This window comes from Hibiscus syriacus, unplaced genomic scaffold (assembly GCF_006381635.1).
Source record: "Hibiscus syriacus cultivar Baekdansim isolate YM2019G1 unplaced genomic scaffold, ASM638163v2 tig00110221_pilon, whole genome shotgun sequence".
Taxonomy (NCBI): Eukaryota; Viridiplantae; Streptophyta; class Magnoliopsida; order Malvales; family Malvaceae; genus Hibiscus; species Hibiscus syriacus.
The window spans coordinates 522,293-540,178 of NW_024062635.1; the positions used below are offsets into that span (position 1 = coordinate 522,293).

Below are 17,886 nucleotides of genomic sequence, written 5' to 3' on the forward strand. Positions count from 1 at the left end.
ACTGTGAATATCATGGTAGTGTGCAGGGGCATTCAATTGAAAGTTGTCTCACATTCAAGAGGCTTGTACAATGAATGCGGAACAAGAATTGGATCCATTTCAACTCTGGAACACCGAACGTTGCTCAGAATCCCTTGCCTAATCATCCGGAGACTGGAATCAATGCAGTCACTACCGAGAGCGGCAGGAGAATCAAAACAAGGATTGAAGATGGTAATCATTGGTATTACCACAACGAAGAAGGGAATGAAGTACAAGAGTGCCCAGAATTCAAATTGTTAGTCCAGCTCATGATGGACCAGAAAGAGCTGGAATTTTACGAAGAAATTCAAGATTCTTTGGAAGCATATGTTTGTGCTACCGGAGAATCATCCGACAAGAAGTACATCAAGGGTAGTCCTTTGATAATTACCCCTAAAGAAAAGATGACCACGACTATACCAGCCAAGGTGGTGATCACAGTACCTCGGTATTTTCAATACAAGGACAATCGACGAGTGACATGGAAGTACGAATGCCAGGTGAGTACTTCCAAAGAATGTGATAACAAAATGGGGAAAAGACCACTTGAGCCCTTCAAAGAAGATGTGCTAGCCATCAACGAACCTATCAAAGAGGAAGAAGCTAAGGAGTTCCTCAAGATCTTGAAGCACAACGAGTATAACATTGTAGAACAGCTCCACAGCTTACCTACGCGTACTTCAATGCCAGTACTATTGTTGAACTCGGAGGCACATCGGAAGGCCTTGTTGAAAGTTCTTAATCAAACGTTCGTGCCATAAGACATACAAGTCAACAAGATGGATCAACTAGTGAACAATATTCAAGATGATAATCTCATCTCATTTTTAGATGATGAGATTCCATCCGGAGGAAGAGGCCGAACAAAGGCGTTACACATTACTACATATTGCAAGGGGCATGCCTTACCAAGTGTGTTGATTGACAACGGCTCAACCCTGAACGTAATGCCTTTGGTTATATTGAAAAGGCTGCCAATATATACCTCATATATGGGAACCTGCCAGAATGTGGTCCGAGCATTTGATGGGACCAAGAGAAAGGTTATTGGCAAGATCGAGGTACCGTTAACAATCGGACCTACCACCTATGATGTTGAATTCCTAGTGATGGATATCATGCCTTTTTACAACTGTCTGTTGAGGAGGCCATGGATTCATCAAGCAGGTGCAGTGTCGTCCATATTGCATCAAAAGGTTAAATTTGTTATTGACGGGGCCTTAGTAATCATCAATGTTGAGGAAGATATCATGGCAAGTGTGACCATAGAGGCCTCATACATCAAAGTAAATGAGGAAGCAGTGGAGTGCTCATTCCGCTCCTTAGAGTTTGTGAATGCCACATTCGTGGTAGAAGGAAGAAGAATCCCTAAATCCTGGCTTTCCAAGTGTATCAGAATGGAGATCATGCAGACTTTGGGAAGAGGTGCCAGGACCGGGAGAGGTTTTGGGAAATATTTGTAAGAAAGGATTAGTCCAGTCCTTCCTATTTCAAAATTAGACCAGTTTGGGCTCGGTTTTCAGCCCAGTTAACATGAAAAGAGGAAGGAGATCCAAAAGAACCGGGAGAGAAGATTAGCCAGATTGACTGGAAATGAACTCTAATTGAAGCCTATGACATTCCCGCCTCTTTACCACACATTCAAGTCAGGTGGCTATGTGTTTGAAACCACCACATCTGATTTAGAAGCGGCTCTGGAAGATCTGAACATTAATGACGTGACCACAGAAGATGTTGACAACGAAGATAGATCTAGGATATGCCCTCTGCCACCTGGGTTCGTGCCTAGCAGTTGGTCGATGGAAGAACTACCTGTGGTTTACAAGAGTCTTTTAGAGTAATATTCGAACTATTCCTATTTGCCTATACCTGGGGCGATAGGTGATCTTTTGTAAGGGTGAATAAACATTTTGTTTAATTTCAATAAAAGATGCATTTTTTCCCATTTCCATGGCAAACACGTTTTTTATTTCATTTCTTTTTGAATTCATTTTCTATTTTCTTCATTCCAGTACTCTATTCTATTCTCTTTCAAGTTTAATTCTTTGACTCTTCGTGTGGGATATTTCCTCTCACACACACATATATTCTTTGTTCCTTCAGGACCCCAGATAACGATAATGCAGGCACTGATGATCATGATCCAGAGGTGGATTTTGAATCGGCTATTTGTCTTGGGGAATTTGATGAATGCGACAATGAAGAGGAGTGCAACTTACCAACCGAATTGTTGAGAATGGTAGAAAGAGAAGAAAAGCAAATATTGCCACATGAGGAGGCGATCGAAATCTTGAATCTGGGCACTGAAGATGACAGAAAGGAGGTTAAAATCGGCACAACTCTCTCGGATGAAGCAAGACAAAACTTGATAGTCCTACTTCAAGAGTACAGAGATGTGTTCTCCTGGTCGTATCAAGACATGCCGGGACTAGACACAGATATGGTAGTTCACAAACTACCGATCAAGCCAGAATGCGACCAGAAATGCTCCTTAAGATCAAAGAAGAGGTCAAGAAGTAATTTGATGCCGGTTTTCTTCAAGTGGCCAAGTATCCAGAGTGGGTGGCTAACATAGTGCATGTTCCGAAGAAAGACGGGAAAGTACGCATGTGTGTCGATTACTGGGACCTCAACAAGGCGAGCCCTAAAGATAATTTTCATCTACCTCACATTGACACATTGGTGGACAATACAGCCGGGAATGCTTTCTTTTCATTCATGGATGGATTCTCGGGATATAACCAGATCAAGATGCACCCTAAAGACATGGAGAAGACCACATTCGTCACAATGTGGGGGACTTTCTGCTACAAAGTAATGCCCTTCGGATTGAAGAATGCCAGGGCAACATATCAGAGAAATATGGTGACCTTGTTCCACGATATGATGCACAAAGAAATTGAGGTTTATGTCGACGACATGATTTTCAAGGAACAAACCGAGAATGAACATGTCGAGAACTTGAGAAAGCTCTTCCAGAGATTGAGGAAGTTCCAGCTACAATTGAACCCTAGCAAGTGTACCTTCGGGGTAATATCTGGAAAGCTATTAGGCTTCGTGGTCAACAGAAAAGGCATCGAGGTTGATCCCGATAAAGTCAAGGCTATCCACAATTTGCCTCTCCCACGAACACATAAGGAGGTTCGAGGTTTTCTGGGTAGATTGAATTACATAGCGCGGTTCATATCTCAGTTAACCGACAAGCGTGATCTAATATTTCGTCTTCTCCGAAAGAACAACTCTGGAGCAGTGTTGGGCTCCGGATCCCATGGTTCGACCTTCATTTACAGAGATCACTAGACGCTTACGCATCATGTCATCAGCATGCCAGGCAAAACCATAGGGTCATTAGCCGCAGAACCATCTAAGTAAAACGTCTCTCAGTAATTCCCTAATTTTGATGTTTGATGCACTCATCGAGCCTGTTTTATTTTATAAACTCCATAATCAGGTGTGTATTATTTTATATGAAGAGTAAGGGAGGAGGAGCTCCCATCGAGTTTGAGTGGGGAGACAGAGATATGATATTATTGAGTTTTGTAAGCAAGTAAAAAAGAAAATATGTGTTATATGTAAAGCTATTATTATTGGCGTCACAGTCAATAGTGGGATACAAACTTGGTTTTGGCGCTTGCTTGTAACTAAAGTTCAATACAAGTGTGTTTTTGGTATGTCAGTCTTCAGCGTAGCAAACTAAGCTGCTCTGGCCTTTCTAGCTTTCGTATTGTTTGATTTGCACTAAAATGATTCCTTTGCTTGGTCCCAAAAATACCAAGCAATTCATACTTCTCTAACGGTGCCTGCCTGAAAAAGCGATATCTGAGAAAAGGTAAAACCTTTAAGTTAGAAAATTTAATTTATTAAAAGTTGTACAAATCTTTAAGTGGATAAAAATAAATAATGGGTGTTAATTTATTTTTAAGGGTGTTGACCGCCATGTATGTATCGTATGGGGGTGATAGTTCAGTTGTATGTATATGAACATGTATTCAATGCACGAAACATCACAAAATCATATATTACATGCAACGTCTATACATACATGCGGTAAAAAGAGGAAGACTCGACATGGGAGATCATAATTTGGATTGTTTGAGGTGACCACGAGACACTGCCTTCAAAGATGATTCATAACACTTTTGTTGGTTAAAACAGAATACATGAATAATAATAATAAATAGTCAGCTAAAGTGGCAGGTGAGGAAGAGCATAGGAAGACAATGGCAGTCTTTATCAAAAGATTAGCTCAAACAGATACTGGGAAAAAAAAAAGATTAGTTGTTCCCCCTAACAGTTAGAGGATTTTCCAGGTTTGAAAGGAAAGACGATGAGTTTATTTGAAGGTTAAGGACAGGCGGCATCGTTTAAGGACATTTCGATGTTCATCCAAAAGACAAGTTGGCCCTAAACGATTATTCTTAACATGTGATATTGTATACACCCTCTAAACGCAACACAACTGTTCGAATCTAAATCCTCTATTAAAAATAATACTTACTTTTTATCGCTTAGATCTCTTGCATAAAGATTTAAAAATGTACAGATTTTGTGTGTCGTTTTGAAGATGAATCCTGGAATTCATGTGATAAATCACACAAAAGGGGTGTAGGATGCAGATAGATCCAAATCCAAGAAAAGAAACAACTTAATTAGCATTAGTTAGTCCAGGACACGTTTGATCTCCAAAATATAAACTTGTCAATCACCTACCTTAATCACATTCCAACTGGCGATCCCCATGATGATATGCTCCCCATTTAAGAGCCGTTTCACCATCCCACAAACGCACCACCTCTCTCTCTCTCTCTCTCTCTCTATCATGGAAGTAGAAACAAGAAGCAACGATGTGATCAAACTCGAAACCGCCTCAGATGTTGAACTCGTGCCAGATCAGAGTACCGACCGAATCAGTAGGTACAAAGAATGCAGGCGCAACCACGCGGCTTCATTCGGCCGCTACGCCATCGACGGTTGCAGGGAGTTCATTTGTTGCAAAGATGACGTCTTTACGTGCGCTGCATGCGGCTGCCACCGCAGCTTCCACCGCAAAGACCATCCCTCTTACGGTTCTGCACCTCCGTTTCTGGCACCCTTGCCTTTAGCATCCCACAATGGACTCACCGGTGAGACTTGTTTATTCAGTGAAGCGGATCGGAACATCAACAAGAGAGCGAGAAGAAGCAAGCTAACAGTGGATCAGAAGAACAAAATGATGGGTTTTGCTGATAAGTTAGGGTGGAGATCCCAGCTGAGGGAGAAGGATGCAGAGATACAACGCTTCTGCGAGGAAGTTGGGATAACCAAGCGAGTGTTCATCGTTTGGTTGAACAATAACCGGCACCGGAGAGATCATGCGTCCCAGCACATGTCATTTGGCTCAAATAAATGACTCATGAATTCTCTTTTTCCCCCTTGCGTAAGCGTAACTGAAACTGTGTCCGTCATGTGGCCTCGCTTTTACTTGTTTTTAGTTTGAGCGTTTTATGTTTGAACTTAAAAGGTGATATTATGGTTTTGGGCCCTTTATAATTCTTATATTAAAATTAGTCTGTGTACTTTAATTTGTAACAATTGGATCCTATACTTTTAGAAGTGCTCTTCATTTGTCTTTTTTGCTAATACAATGTATTAAACCACTCGACACCACCTCACCCGTAATTAGGAGGATAATGCACATTTAAATTTATCCATAAATAAGAAAATAATGTGTTTAAGTGTATTCGAATCTATACCTTTACTGATGTTAAAACAATAATGATATCAACTAAACTAAGGTTCATCCACGACATTTTATTTTGGTATTTTGACCCTAATGTTTCATTTTAGGAAAAATAGTTGTATTTTGGAGTGTTGATCGTTTGTTAACGAGCAATTTCTATGCACAAAGAAGCTTTTTTGCCACAAAATAAAATGATGAGAATCAAAATGCTCCAAAAAAAATAGATAGGTGCCAATGTGACTATTTAATCAAATATTAGGGACGTTTTTGTCATTATGCATTTTTACTAAGCCATTTTCATTTTTGAGTAAACTACATATTTAGTCACCAATTATTTGTGCAATTCTTTTTTAGTTACCTAACTATTTTTTTAAAATCATATCTAATGTTATGTTTAGTTTCACTTTGGTCATCTACCATTAAAAACAATAGAACTACTGACGTTATATATTTTTTTAATTTTTAATAATGATGTAGAATTATCTTATGATGATATGTCAACATCACTGTTAAACTTTTAACAGCAGGTTGTCAAAATAAAACTAAAATATAACAATAAGTATAATTAAAAAAAAGCAATTGAGTGACCAAAACAGAACCACCTAAATAATTAGTTGTCTGAATACGTAGTTTATTCCTTTCTTTTAAAAGGGTATCCATTTTTAGTCGGTGATTTGAGTGTTAAAAGGGTGAAGTGCATCAAGCAGAATATCTCAGGCCGCATCCAACCGTACCCCACCTCTCTCCATCACAGTCAAGTAATTGCGACCAAATGAAACAGTACTCTGAAAAGTAACTACCTTCCATTTGCGGCGGCTGGTTTCTTTGTGTTACAACAAGTACTTAGGGTTTTATTTGGGTCAGCCATTGCAAGATGTCTCTCTTGCAGCCTCATTTCCGGCAGTGCCCCACCGCATTTACGCCCGCCTTCTCGATCTCCTCTAATCACTCACTCTACGTATCGGTTTCTAAATGTAGCTTCATCTCTTGTTGCTCCTCGCAGTCCCAAACGGCCGTCGTTGATGTGCCGATCGACAGTAAAATCGCTGAAAGGGATGAGATTCGATTCGGCTTGCCTAGCAAAGGTCGCATGGCTGCCGATACTCTCGATCTACTGAAGGTACTGCTTCCTTCACAACAAAACGAAGTGTTACTTTTTTTTTTGTCTTTTTTTGTTAATTATTTAGAAAGTTGATTTACGTTCATAGGATGCAAAAGCTATTAATGTCAGTGAGAAATTATTTTTAAAATTCTAACTTTTGTAAATACGTAATTTCAATAATTATGTTTGAATGTGTTTACATTTTAACCACTTTTACTCAACTTGTTTTTCTTGTTTGAAATTAATGTTCTGATTCATTTTAATCCTCTGTATCTTCTGCAAAAGGATTTTCAATTATCGGTTAAGCAGGTCAATCCGAGGCAGTATGTTGCGCAAATACCTCAGGTTTGTGCCATTTTTCTATCTCACAATTTGCATTGTACTTGGCATCTATATCTTATTTATGTATGGTTGATATTCAATGCTTAGTTTGTCCTTCTCCCAGCTTTCCAATGTAGAAGTCTGGTTTCAGCGGCCCAAAGACATTGTCCGGAAATTGTTATCTGGAGATTTAGATCTTGGTATCGTTGGGCTAGATACTGTCACTGAATATGGACAAGTAAGTTTTGAACTATAGGATACTGTTTAACTGTGGACATCCTTTGTAGTGTTTTGCGATTGTGAAAATGTCACTAGTATTTCAATTATCCAACTGAGTCAGCAATTATGTAATATGTAGAATTCCTGCCTTGCAATGTCATATTTATAGTTAAAACTATCTGTTATATGTTATCGTTTAAGTTATCCAGAGTTGTGTTTGGTTGTAATGTAGTTTATTCTAAACTGCATTTATCATCTTCCTATGAGAAAAATGAGTTGCTCTCGGAAAATTGAGTGCAGATTAAAGTCTTATTGTTTCAATACTTTCTCAGGGTAATGAAGATCTTATCATTGTTCATGATGCCCTTGAGTACGGAGATTGCCGTTTATCCCTTGCAGTACGTGTTCTTTTTTCACAACTATATATTGAGCTGCGCCTTCCTGATATCCCTGCTAACCATTGTTTGTATTTTGTTTTTTCAGATTCCCAAGTATGGGATCTTTGAGAATATCAATTCACTGCAGGAACTATCCCGTATGCCCCAGTGGACCATTGAGAAACCTTTAAGAGTTGCAACTGGCTTCACTTATGTATGGCATACACGTCACTGATTTTTGTAATTATATGCTTTCCAGACTCTCTTTCTGTTGAAGTAGCTTACTGACAGAATGTTTCTATTTGAATTTAATTTCTTCTTCTTCTTCTTCTTTTTTTTTTTTTTGTCTTTCTGTACAGCTTGGTCCTAAATTTATGAAAGAAAATGGACTGAGGCATGTGACATTTTCAACTGCTGATGGAACCTTAGAGGCAGCTCCTGCTGTAAGAATTATATTCTCCCCAAGTACTTGTAATTTAGGTTTTTCTTTGAAGTTTTTACTTATTATATGCACCATCGTCATTAATATGTTTAGGCCTGGTAGTAGAATAGCATGGTGTCTCCCTTACAAGGCAACATTCCAAGTAGTAATGCATGTAGGTTTAGTTTTCAATCAAATATTCTATAACCCTAGATGGCCATATTCTCTTATCTATTAGACGAGATATTCTCCAATACTAGTACTTTTCTGCTATTTTGTTCAAACTCAGGTGTGAGCGTTAAATAAAATAATGCGTCTAATATGGGATATGTTTAACTTTCTCTAAGTTTTTTCATGTATTTGGAAGATCTTCATACTCATGGATATGCATCAAATATGAGTTCTTCTGGAAAAAAAAAAGAAAGAGAAAGTAGTGAGAGAGTGAGAGAAGATTTGAAAGGAAAAAAGTCCTCCAGTGGGGAATGGACGACGTTTGTGGATAATCGTAGCAAGAGAGTCTCTAGGAGAGCGCTAAGGGAGCTTTTCCATCATCAAGGTAAGGTTCTAAGTGTTTACATTCCAAATGTTTCCAACAAACCCAAGCATATGAACCATACATTTGCGTTTGTTCAGTTTGAGAAGGATGAAGGTTTAAGGTTTAAGGAAAGTGATTGTGAATATTAATGGAACGTGGATAGATGGCAAGAGAGTTTCTGTAGGGCCTTCAAAATACCAGAATCATCGGTCCAGGTTAACTGTTACTTCCAAATCCAAAAAGAAAGAAGAGAAGGTTAACAAGGGCGAGACCAAGAGAAGAAGTGAGGGAACAGAGCTTTTGGGCAGTTTGAGGGATGGAAGATCATACAAGGATGCTTTGGTTTTTAATGGAAGGTCGAGGGATGATCAGGTGTTTAAGGACAATAATGAGGGTCGTAAGGGGAGGGTCTCCGGGATAAGAAATGTATGGGAGATGCATATCCCTTCGGTTGAATTGGATTGGGTCAAAAGGTCTTTAACAGGGATAATCAGACCTCTCTTTAATTTGGAACTGGTTCAAAAGGGGTTCGCAAGCGATGAGATCAACGTTAAGATAGCCAACTGGGGCTATGCTTGGAATTCATGCATTGTCACCTTTAGTTCGGTACAAGAACTAGCAAAGATGTGGTCGAAGAAAAAGGAGGAACTTTTATTTTTGTTTCAATGGCTAGAATCTTTGTTAAATGAGGAAGGTATCCCTATGGCATTCTGTTCGGTTGAAATGAATGGAGTGCCTTTGTTATGCTGGAATGTTCCGTTCTTGGAAAAGATTGCTGACCAGTGGGGAAAGCTGAAGAACATCCACGAATCGACGGTAAAAATAACGGACATGTCAGTAGCAAGGGTACTGTTGAGGGTGGTGAGCCCTTTTGATGTACCAGAAACGATCACGTTGGGATCTTATTGAAGATCATTCAAGGTTAAAGTTGAACTTGGATCGGTGTTTAGAAGACAGGAGGTTATGTCGGAGATGTCATCAGAAGTTGCTACAGAGGGCGAGTACAGTGAGGTTGCAGTGTCAGTGGAGGAGGAAGAAGAAGGTTCAACAGAGGAAGTTGGTAGACCTGACCTGGCAGTAGAGGATACTAGGTTAAGGGTGGACACGTGGTTGGAAGGGGTGGAGTTTTTGAATTATCAGGCGGTAGTGGGGACCAGCAATTAATGTGGTAGGAGAGAGAAACAGAACAAAGCAGAGTAGGAGTGTCAGATTTTATTGACTTTGGGAAAAATACTCTGGGGATTTTCAGGGAATAGATTTAAGAAAAAAAGTCAATTTGGAGGGCAGCTTTCAAGCCCAATCAGAACACAATTGTGAGCCCATTTCCATTGATTTCAGATTGGTTCCGTCTAGGCCAGTTTGAACATAGCAAATATGGGATACAGAGGTATAAATGAGGTTAGGGTTGAGCATCTAGAAGTGTTGAAGCAGTCTGTGCTGATGGGAGGTGATCGAGGGAAAGACTCAGCTGATAAGGGTGTTTGTCGGGCTGTGACAGGAATTACTGCAATAAGGAGTTTGTCGTCCCCACCTTTGAATCTGAGAAGATCAAGTAGTGCTGGCACTATTTTCTGTGACAAAGTGTATAGTTAATCGAATAGGAAAAAAGCTACAGAAGAGTTAGAGATTGGATTTTCTGCAATGGATGCTTCGATAGAAAATGAAGAATTAGCGTCTACTTGGCAGGTGAGCAAAATGTTGGGTGTCACTTTTAGGGGTGGGAAAAAGGCGTTTGCTCAGAAGTATTAAGATTTGAAACCGGGTATGGAGAATGAGATTTAATCTCATTCCTTTGTTTTTAGGTGTATGAGTTTTGACAGTATGGTCAAGTTTTCTTGTGTTACATGGAACATTAGGGGTCTAGGGAGGAAGGAAAAGGTGCGGGGAGTAAGAAGGATGGTTGTTAACAAAAAACCACTGGTTTTATTCTTGCAAGAGACGAAAGTTGAAGTGGTGAGACCAACTTTATTGAGGAGTTTAGGGGAGAAGGCGCTTCGTGGGATCGCGGTTTCTCCTGCAGAAGGATCTTTTGGTGGTTTGATGAGTCTTTGGGAAGAAAATTGTTTTGATTTTCGGGTGATAGAAGTTTCGAAAAGGTTTGTGGTAATAAAAGGGATATTCAAGGATTCACAAGAGAGCATTTGTTTAGTTAACGTGTACGGACCTATTATTGTATCAGAGAAGGTCTTTTTTGAGGAATTGCTTCGTTTCTTGGCCGAGGTGGACTGTCCATTATGTGTGGAAGGTGATTTTAATTCTTATTTTTCTTAGGAAGAGAAAATTGGTAAATCGCAGAATTTGCATTCGATGAGTGTTTCGGAAATTTGTATTTCAGGCAAAGTTGGTGGATTTATCGTTAACAGGTGGTAGTTTCACGTGGAGTAATAATAGGGATGAGTGTTTCGATGAGTGTTAGATTGGATAGGTTTCTAGTGAATGCAGATTTTTTGGCGATGTTTTCAGATATTGCTCAGATCCTACTTCCGAAGTCTTTATCGGACCATAATGCACTGGTGTTGGAGAGGAATGAGGTCAATTGGGGTCCGAAGCCTTTCAAATTGTTCAATTATCTTATGAACGAAGAAGGTTTCCAACAGATGATGGAGTTGAAGATTAAGGAGGTGAAGAAGGTAAGAAATAGAGGAATTGAATATGTTAAAAGAATTGAAGAAATCAATTAAATGTTGGTCCTCTAAAAATCAGCTAGAATTGCCGAATTTGATTGTGAATCTAGAAAAATCTATTTCTGAAATGGAGGCAGCAGTGCAACAAAGGTCTACTCAGGTGTCGATGGAGGATATTGCGAAAGCCAAGAAGAAATTGTGGTCATTGTATAAAAAAGAGGAACAAATTTGGTTTCAGAAATCTCCAGCGAAGTGGATTCAAGACGGTGATCGGAATTCTCGATATTTTCATAAGTGCGCATCAAATAGGGGAAGAGTTAATGGCCTGAAAATTTTGAAAGCAAATGGAATGGTCACTTCAAATCCGACTGAGATAAAAAAAGTGTCTGTGGGTTCTTTAAGAAGAATTACAATTTGAAGCCAACTTTGGAGGTGGTGAAGTTTGATTTGTCATTCAATGTTTTAACCGAGGATCAATGCTCATTGTTGGAAAGAAAGTTTTCAAAGGAGGAAGTTTGGGAGGCTATTAATTCGTCAGATAGCTATAAGGGGCTGGGTCCAGATGGTTTGAACATGGGGTTCTTTTTAAAAATTCTAGCCATCACTAAAGGAAGATATTTTGAAGTTCTTTGAGGATTTTTATTTGAGGAAGAAGCTGTGAAACGGTGTGAACCATACGTTTATCACGCTGATTCCGAAGAAGTCAAATCCGGTTGGAATTGAAAACTATAGACCAATTAGCTTGATAGGAGGAATGTATAAGATTTTGTCGAAAGTGCTATCTATGAGGCTAAGGATGTGTTTAGATTCTCTGATTGGCCATTCACAGTTCGCATTTATCCCGGGGAGGCAAATCTATGATTGCTCTTTTATTGCGAATGAAGGCATCGACTATTGGAGAATAAAAGGTAGAAGAGGTATTGCTTTCAAAGTGGATTTCAGGAAAGCTTATGATTCAGTTGATTGGGTTGTTTTGATGAAGATTATGGAGCACATGGGTTTTGGACAGAAATGGCGTTCTTGAATCTTCGAGTGCATTTCTTCAGCTACTATTTGGTTCTAGTTAATGGGTCTCCGACAGAAAGTTTTAAGATATCAAGGGGTTTACGTCAAGGATGCAGTTTATCACCTATGTTATTCAATTTAGTAGGAGAGTTGCTTAACCTGATGTTGTCAAAGGCGATTGAGTTGTTATTGTTTTATGGTTTTAAGATTGGTGGCGATAGAAATTCATTTTTGTTATCTCATTTGCAATTTGTTGATGATTTAATTATTTTCTATGGTATGTCTGAAGGACAATTGAAGAATGTTAAGAGAATTTGATTGTTTTCGAGATGTGCACAAGGTTAAAGTTGAATATTTCGAAAAGCAAAATTTTTGGGGTAAATTTGGAGGCCTCGATTGTGAATGATTGGGCAAAGTCTATTGGATATTGGGCTGATGTGTTTCCGACCTAGTATCTCGGGCTCCCTCTTGGATACAAGCGAAATTCAAAAGTCTTGGGAGTCGATTATCTACAAATTTTATCAGAAATTAGATGGTTGGAAAGCTTCAACACTTTCCCTTACTGGTAGGGTTGTGCTTGTGAAATCTATCCTTTTTGCGCTTCCTATATATTATATGTCTATTTAAAATGCCTCAAGTTTATAGATTGTTGAATTCAGTTATGGCAAATATTTTATGGGGAAGCAAATCACAGAGAAGCAGAGTTCATTGGGTAAAATGGTCGCAAGTCTGCAAACAAAGACAGTATGTGGGGTTCGGGATCAATGATTTAAAGCTTACGAATAAAGCTTTATTAGGAAAGTGGGTTTGGAAATTTGGGAGCGAGAAAGAATCCAGGTGGAAAAGGATGGTGTGTTCCAAGTATGATCATGATAGAAGATATATAAGGTTGAGTTCTACACTGTCCGCCCAGTCTTCTTGGCTTTGGAATGGTGTTTTCAATCATTTCTGGTCAGATGGCATTTTTAGCATAGGGCTTCACAATCATTTGTTGCTGCAAGTAGGGAAAGGAAATTCGATACGATTTTGGCAGGATAAATGGATCGGTAGCCTTCATCTAAGGTTAAGATTTCCTAGGCTCTTTGCTCTATCGGTTAACAAGGATGGGTATATAGCAGATTGTGGGTCGCTTAATTACGGAAGATGTGCGTGGGACATTCAAATGAGAAGAAATCTGTTTGATTGGGAGGTGGATCTTTGGATTGAATTGATATCGTTATTAGATACTGTCAGCGTGGGTGCAGGTAATGATGACTGTTGTGTTTGGAAAGGAAATGGGGAAGGAGTTTATTCGGTTCAATCGGGTATAAAAGTAGCTTCAAGCTCTTTGGTTCCGTATTCGATTTGGTCGAAGTTTGTTTGGGCTGGTTTAGCTCCTCCTAAAGTTGAAGCATTTCTTTGGCAGATTTTTCACCAGAAGATGGCAGTTAAGTCTACCTTGATTAGGCGAGGTGTTAGCGGAATTGATGATCCTCTGTGCCCGTTGTGTGGTTTTGATGTGGATTCGGTTTGTCATTTATTCTTCTCTTGCAGATTAGTTTGGATGTGTGGGTGCGGTTCTTGAGGATGTGGAATGTATGTACAACCTTGCCAAATAGTCCTAAAGAATTCTTTTCCGTGTGGTTTGAATTTTTTCCGTATTCTGAGATTTGGAAATTTATTCTAGGAGCAGTTATGTGGTCTGTTTGGTTATGTAGGAATAAATTGGTTTTTGAAAATGGAAGGTTGGATCTTACCTATTTGTGTTTTCTGGTAAGATATAGGGTGGCTGCTTGGTTCTTGGCGAAGAAGTCTGGGTTTCCAGTTGCTTTTGATCTTCTTGTAGGTGACCTTACGTTTGCAGATTTGCACAAGGGTTCGTTGAAGAATTTTCCTCCTTTGACAGGTTGGTGTCCTCCCCCTTGGGGATGGTTTAAAGTAAATGTGGATGGGGCAGTGGGCTGTGATTGGAGGTGTAGTGGTATTGATGGGTTAATTAGGGACTCAGAAGGTAAGCAGCTGGGGTCTTTCTCGGTCGCGTCTGGACCTGGTCCGCCGGTCCTGGCTGAACTTAAAGTATTCAAGCAGGACTGAAAATGTTTTTGGATTCAAAGTGGAAAGACAAGGGGCGTCTCATCTTGGAGAGAGATTCTTTGGTTGCTGTGAATTGGATTAAAAACCCAGAGTGTTGCCTGCTGTGTTTAGCATTCTGGTAAAAGAATTAGCTAAGACTGTGTTGGTTTCCAATGTTTACTAAGGTTTGTGAAGAGAAGTAATAATTGGGAAGCTAATAGTTTAGCTAAGGCAGGAATTGGGTAATGTCTGCTGTGTTTTGTGTTCTGTTTTTTGGTTTTTGTTGGGATTGTTATTATCCTTTCATGGGATAGGTGTGTTTATGAGTAAGGTTATAATCTAGGAAGTTTTTACCTAGGTTGTACTCTTTGTTGATATTAATAAATCTTGGGCACTCTTTTCCTCCTTCCAATGCCCGTTAAGATACTTTGTAGCTTAATGGTTAAGAAGGGGAGGCCTATTTCTTATAAAAAAAAAGTTTTTACTTATTATGTATTAGTTTAAATGTACCTTCCAATGTTCTACCCATCTGTTGTGTCCTTTCTGACTTTCTGTCTTTCACCAGTTGATATCTGATTGAGCAAAATGTTGTTTTCATATTGAAGTTAGTGATTTTAAAAGTTAGCTCTAGCAATTCTAGATAAGGACAAAGCAATCTGAAAAAGTAGTCCCTTTTGCTTGTATGATGTTTATAGAAATCATTTCGCTTTCTTATTAATAAAGATGGGAATAGCTTATGCAATTTTGGACCTTGTGAGTAGTGGGACCACACTGAAGGAAAACAACTTGAAAGAAATTGAAGGTGGAGTTGTATTGGAAAGCCAGGTAACCAGAGCTTTGTCTTCTCTTTTTTCATGCAATGTTCTAGCGAGTGATCTTATAGTCTATAGTGTGCAATTTGAAAAGGATTTGCTTATTGAGTACCTTGCCTGATTTCATCCTAGTTGCAAGCCGAAAAGCATTAATCCAGCGGAAAGGTGCCTTGGACACGACACATGAGATCCTTGAAAGATTTGAGGCTCATTTGAGGGCACTTGGTCAGTTCACGGTGCGCATATTTATTGATTTCATTTTTGTGTATTTCTCTCCTTCTCTTCCCAGCATTCTTCATGTTTACATGTTTTTCATATGGAAGGTAACTGCAAATATGAGGGGCGGTAGCGCAGAGGAAGTGGCTGAGCGAGTATTGAGCCAACCATCTTTAGCTGGGTTGCAGGTGAAGTTTGAAATGACATTGCTCACTCATTTTTGAAATGAACTTGAAGTCATTGCAAATTTTAACTCAAAAATGATGAAAATTTTCTTAGTGGTATTGCTAAATCTAAGAAGGCTCTGAAAATGATTAATATTTGCATTTCCAGGGGCCCACAGTATGTCCAGTATTTTGTAAGCGTGATGGAAAAGTTGCTGCTGACTACTATGCCATGGTGATATGCGTGCCGAAGAAAGCTCTGTTCAAGTCTGTTCAACAGTTGAGAGCGGTAAGTCATGATGAATGATGATAAACCTAAATGCTATGGACACTAGCTTAAATGCTTGCTCTATTTGAACAGTACTTCATCCCTTATCCATTTTGCATATGAATTTAAATCCTGGTCTAGATCTGTATTGTAGTTAGTACACTTCATCTTGTGTTTTGGAAAAATTTAAAATACAACTTTAAGACTAATTTATGGAAAAGGTAAAAAAAATGTAGTAATTATGCAAAATGTTGTAATAATTTGCATAATTTGATAATCTTTTTCATAATTTGACAAACACGCAAATTATTGCAAAAGATATAATGCTTTATCTAATTTGATAATCTTTTATGTAATCGGCCTTAACTTTGCCTCATTTTAACGTGTTCATTGTAGAAGTCCTTGGGTTTTTCTGTTCTTCTGAAAAGATTTCCCACCTATTGATGGCCATAATCTATACTCAATGCTTAGGTAACAATACCAAAAATGAGCTATTGTAATTTTGAGCTTAAAACTGAGAATTTGACTAGGGTATTGATACCCTAAGGCTGAGTATCGATACCTAAGCTCTAAAATTATCCTATTTTAGGTATTATTTGGTTTGTTAATAACGCATGTAATCCAGAATATCCATGTTTAACCTGAAAGTATGCTTGGATGATATTATGTGTTTATTGAAATTTAACATGTCATGCACAAGTCTTTAGTAATGTTTGATCGAATTGGGTTACTTTGGTGATCAATGCGGCGCTATGGATTTGGCCGGGTCTGCAGTGTCACATTTAGTTTTTGAGTAATCATGCACATAATTTGGTTCCAAAGTGATCGTTTTTAGGTGCACCATAGGTGTTATGGGGTGTGTGTAGACATAAGAACCTCCCCAACCTTGAAAGGATTTGATTGATGTTCATTCTGGTCATTGAATTTGAATATTGTATGGTACAGATCGGAGGCAGTGGGGTGCTAATATCACCATTGACGTATATTTTCGATGAAGAGACTCCACGGTGGAGAGAACTTCTTTCAAAGCTTGACGTCTAGTCCTTTGGGGTTGATGCATGGATGGCTTACTTTTAGCTCACATAAAAGCTGAATAACTTACGAGGGCTCAAGGGGTTGAAAAATTACTTTTGGCGAGGGATAGGACCTCCAAATTTTTGTCATGGTAAGTATTGTTTCTCGATAGTGCTATTCTTCTGTCCCCTGTTTCTTTTACCTGCGTTTCTTTTGTTAATAATGTTCTGCCCCTCTTTTTTTATTTTATTAAATTCCCCTTTTGATTGTGTACGAGAACTGATAATTGCTTGTAATGTTGGCAGTTTGCGTCTCTTGTTGGGATGCAAACTGTTGACTTCAATGTCATCTAAATTTTTCAATTTTTTTCTTAATATGTTTTTTATTCGTGTGGAAAAAAATCGTAAGTTGCAAAATTGCAATTTGATCATCGTAATTGTGGAATTAAGACAATTATTATGAACTTGCATTTATACAAGTTATAGACAAAAGTTTCGCACCATAGGTCCTCGACTATAAGTATGCCGTATCAGTGACTGATATGGAGGATCACAGATAAAACTAGACCTATTTTAGGGATTAAGGGTTAGATAAATATTATTTTTGTATGAACCAATTAACATTAGCAGTTAAAGAGATGATTGTTATCTCAATAGATTATGAGTTCGAGCACTAACGACTGTCAATGATATTTGAGCGTTCATTATCAAATAATTGAGAATTTTAAAACAGATATTATCACTTGTAATCACCCTAGATTAAGAAAAAAACTAAAATATTATTTTTAGTTTATCATTAAACTCGACTAAAAATTAGATTACTAACTGGGTAGTTTATCATTAATCTCGACTAAAATGAATAACTTCAAAGAAATTTTTTTAGGTGACCAAAATAAAAGCACAATAGTTTAACCTTCCTAAACCTCCAAGGCAAACTTGGATAAGAAGTGAATGAAGAGTCATGTCTACTGCTTGTGGAGGTAATCGATTTTGGAAGACCTGTTGCAAAAATGTATC

The 17,886-nt window shown here is 38.6% G+C and overlaps 2 protein-coding genes across 2 annotated transcripts; both read left to right on the forward strand.

The window, feature by feature from the left end:
• The first annotated feature begins 4,840 nt into the window (after nt 1–4,840).
• On the forward strand, nt 4,841–5,410 carry LOC120114202 (zinc-finger homeodomain protein 5-like). The gene has a single exon (XM_039135181.1). The coding sequence runs from the start codon at nt 4,841–4,843 to the stop codon at nt 5,408–5,410; it is 570 nt and encodes a 189-aa protein (XP_038991112.1).
• A 1,165-nt stretch (nt 5,411–6,575) lies between these two features.
• On the forward strand, nt 6,576–17,123 carry LOC120114268 (ATP phosphoribosyltransferase 2, chloroplastic-like). Its single transcript, XM_039135233.1, has 11 exons — nt 6,576–6,860; nt 7,128–7,187; nt 7,288–7,401; nt 7,715–7,780; nt 7,866–7,973; nt 8,119–8,202; nt 15,120–15,235; nt 15,318–15,444; nt 15,532–15,612; nt 15,758–15,877; nt 16,802–17,123. The coding sequence occupies exons 1-11, from the start codon at nt 6,615–6,617 to the stop codon at nt 16,895–16,897; spliced, it is 1,218 nt and encodes a 405-aa protein (XP_038991164.1). The 5' UTR covers nt 6,576–6,614; the 3' UTR covers nt 16,898–17,123.
• Nucleotides 17,124–17,886: the final 763 nt, after the last annotated feature.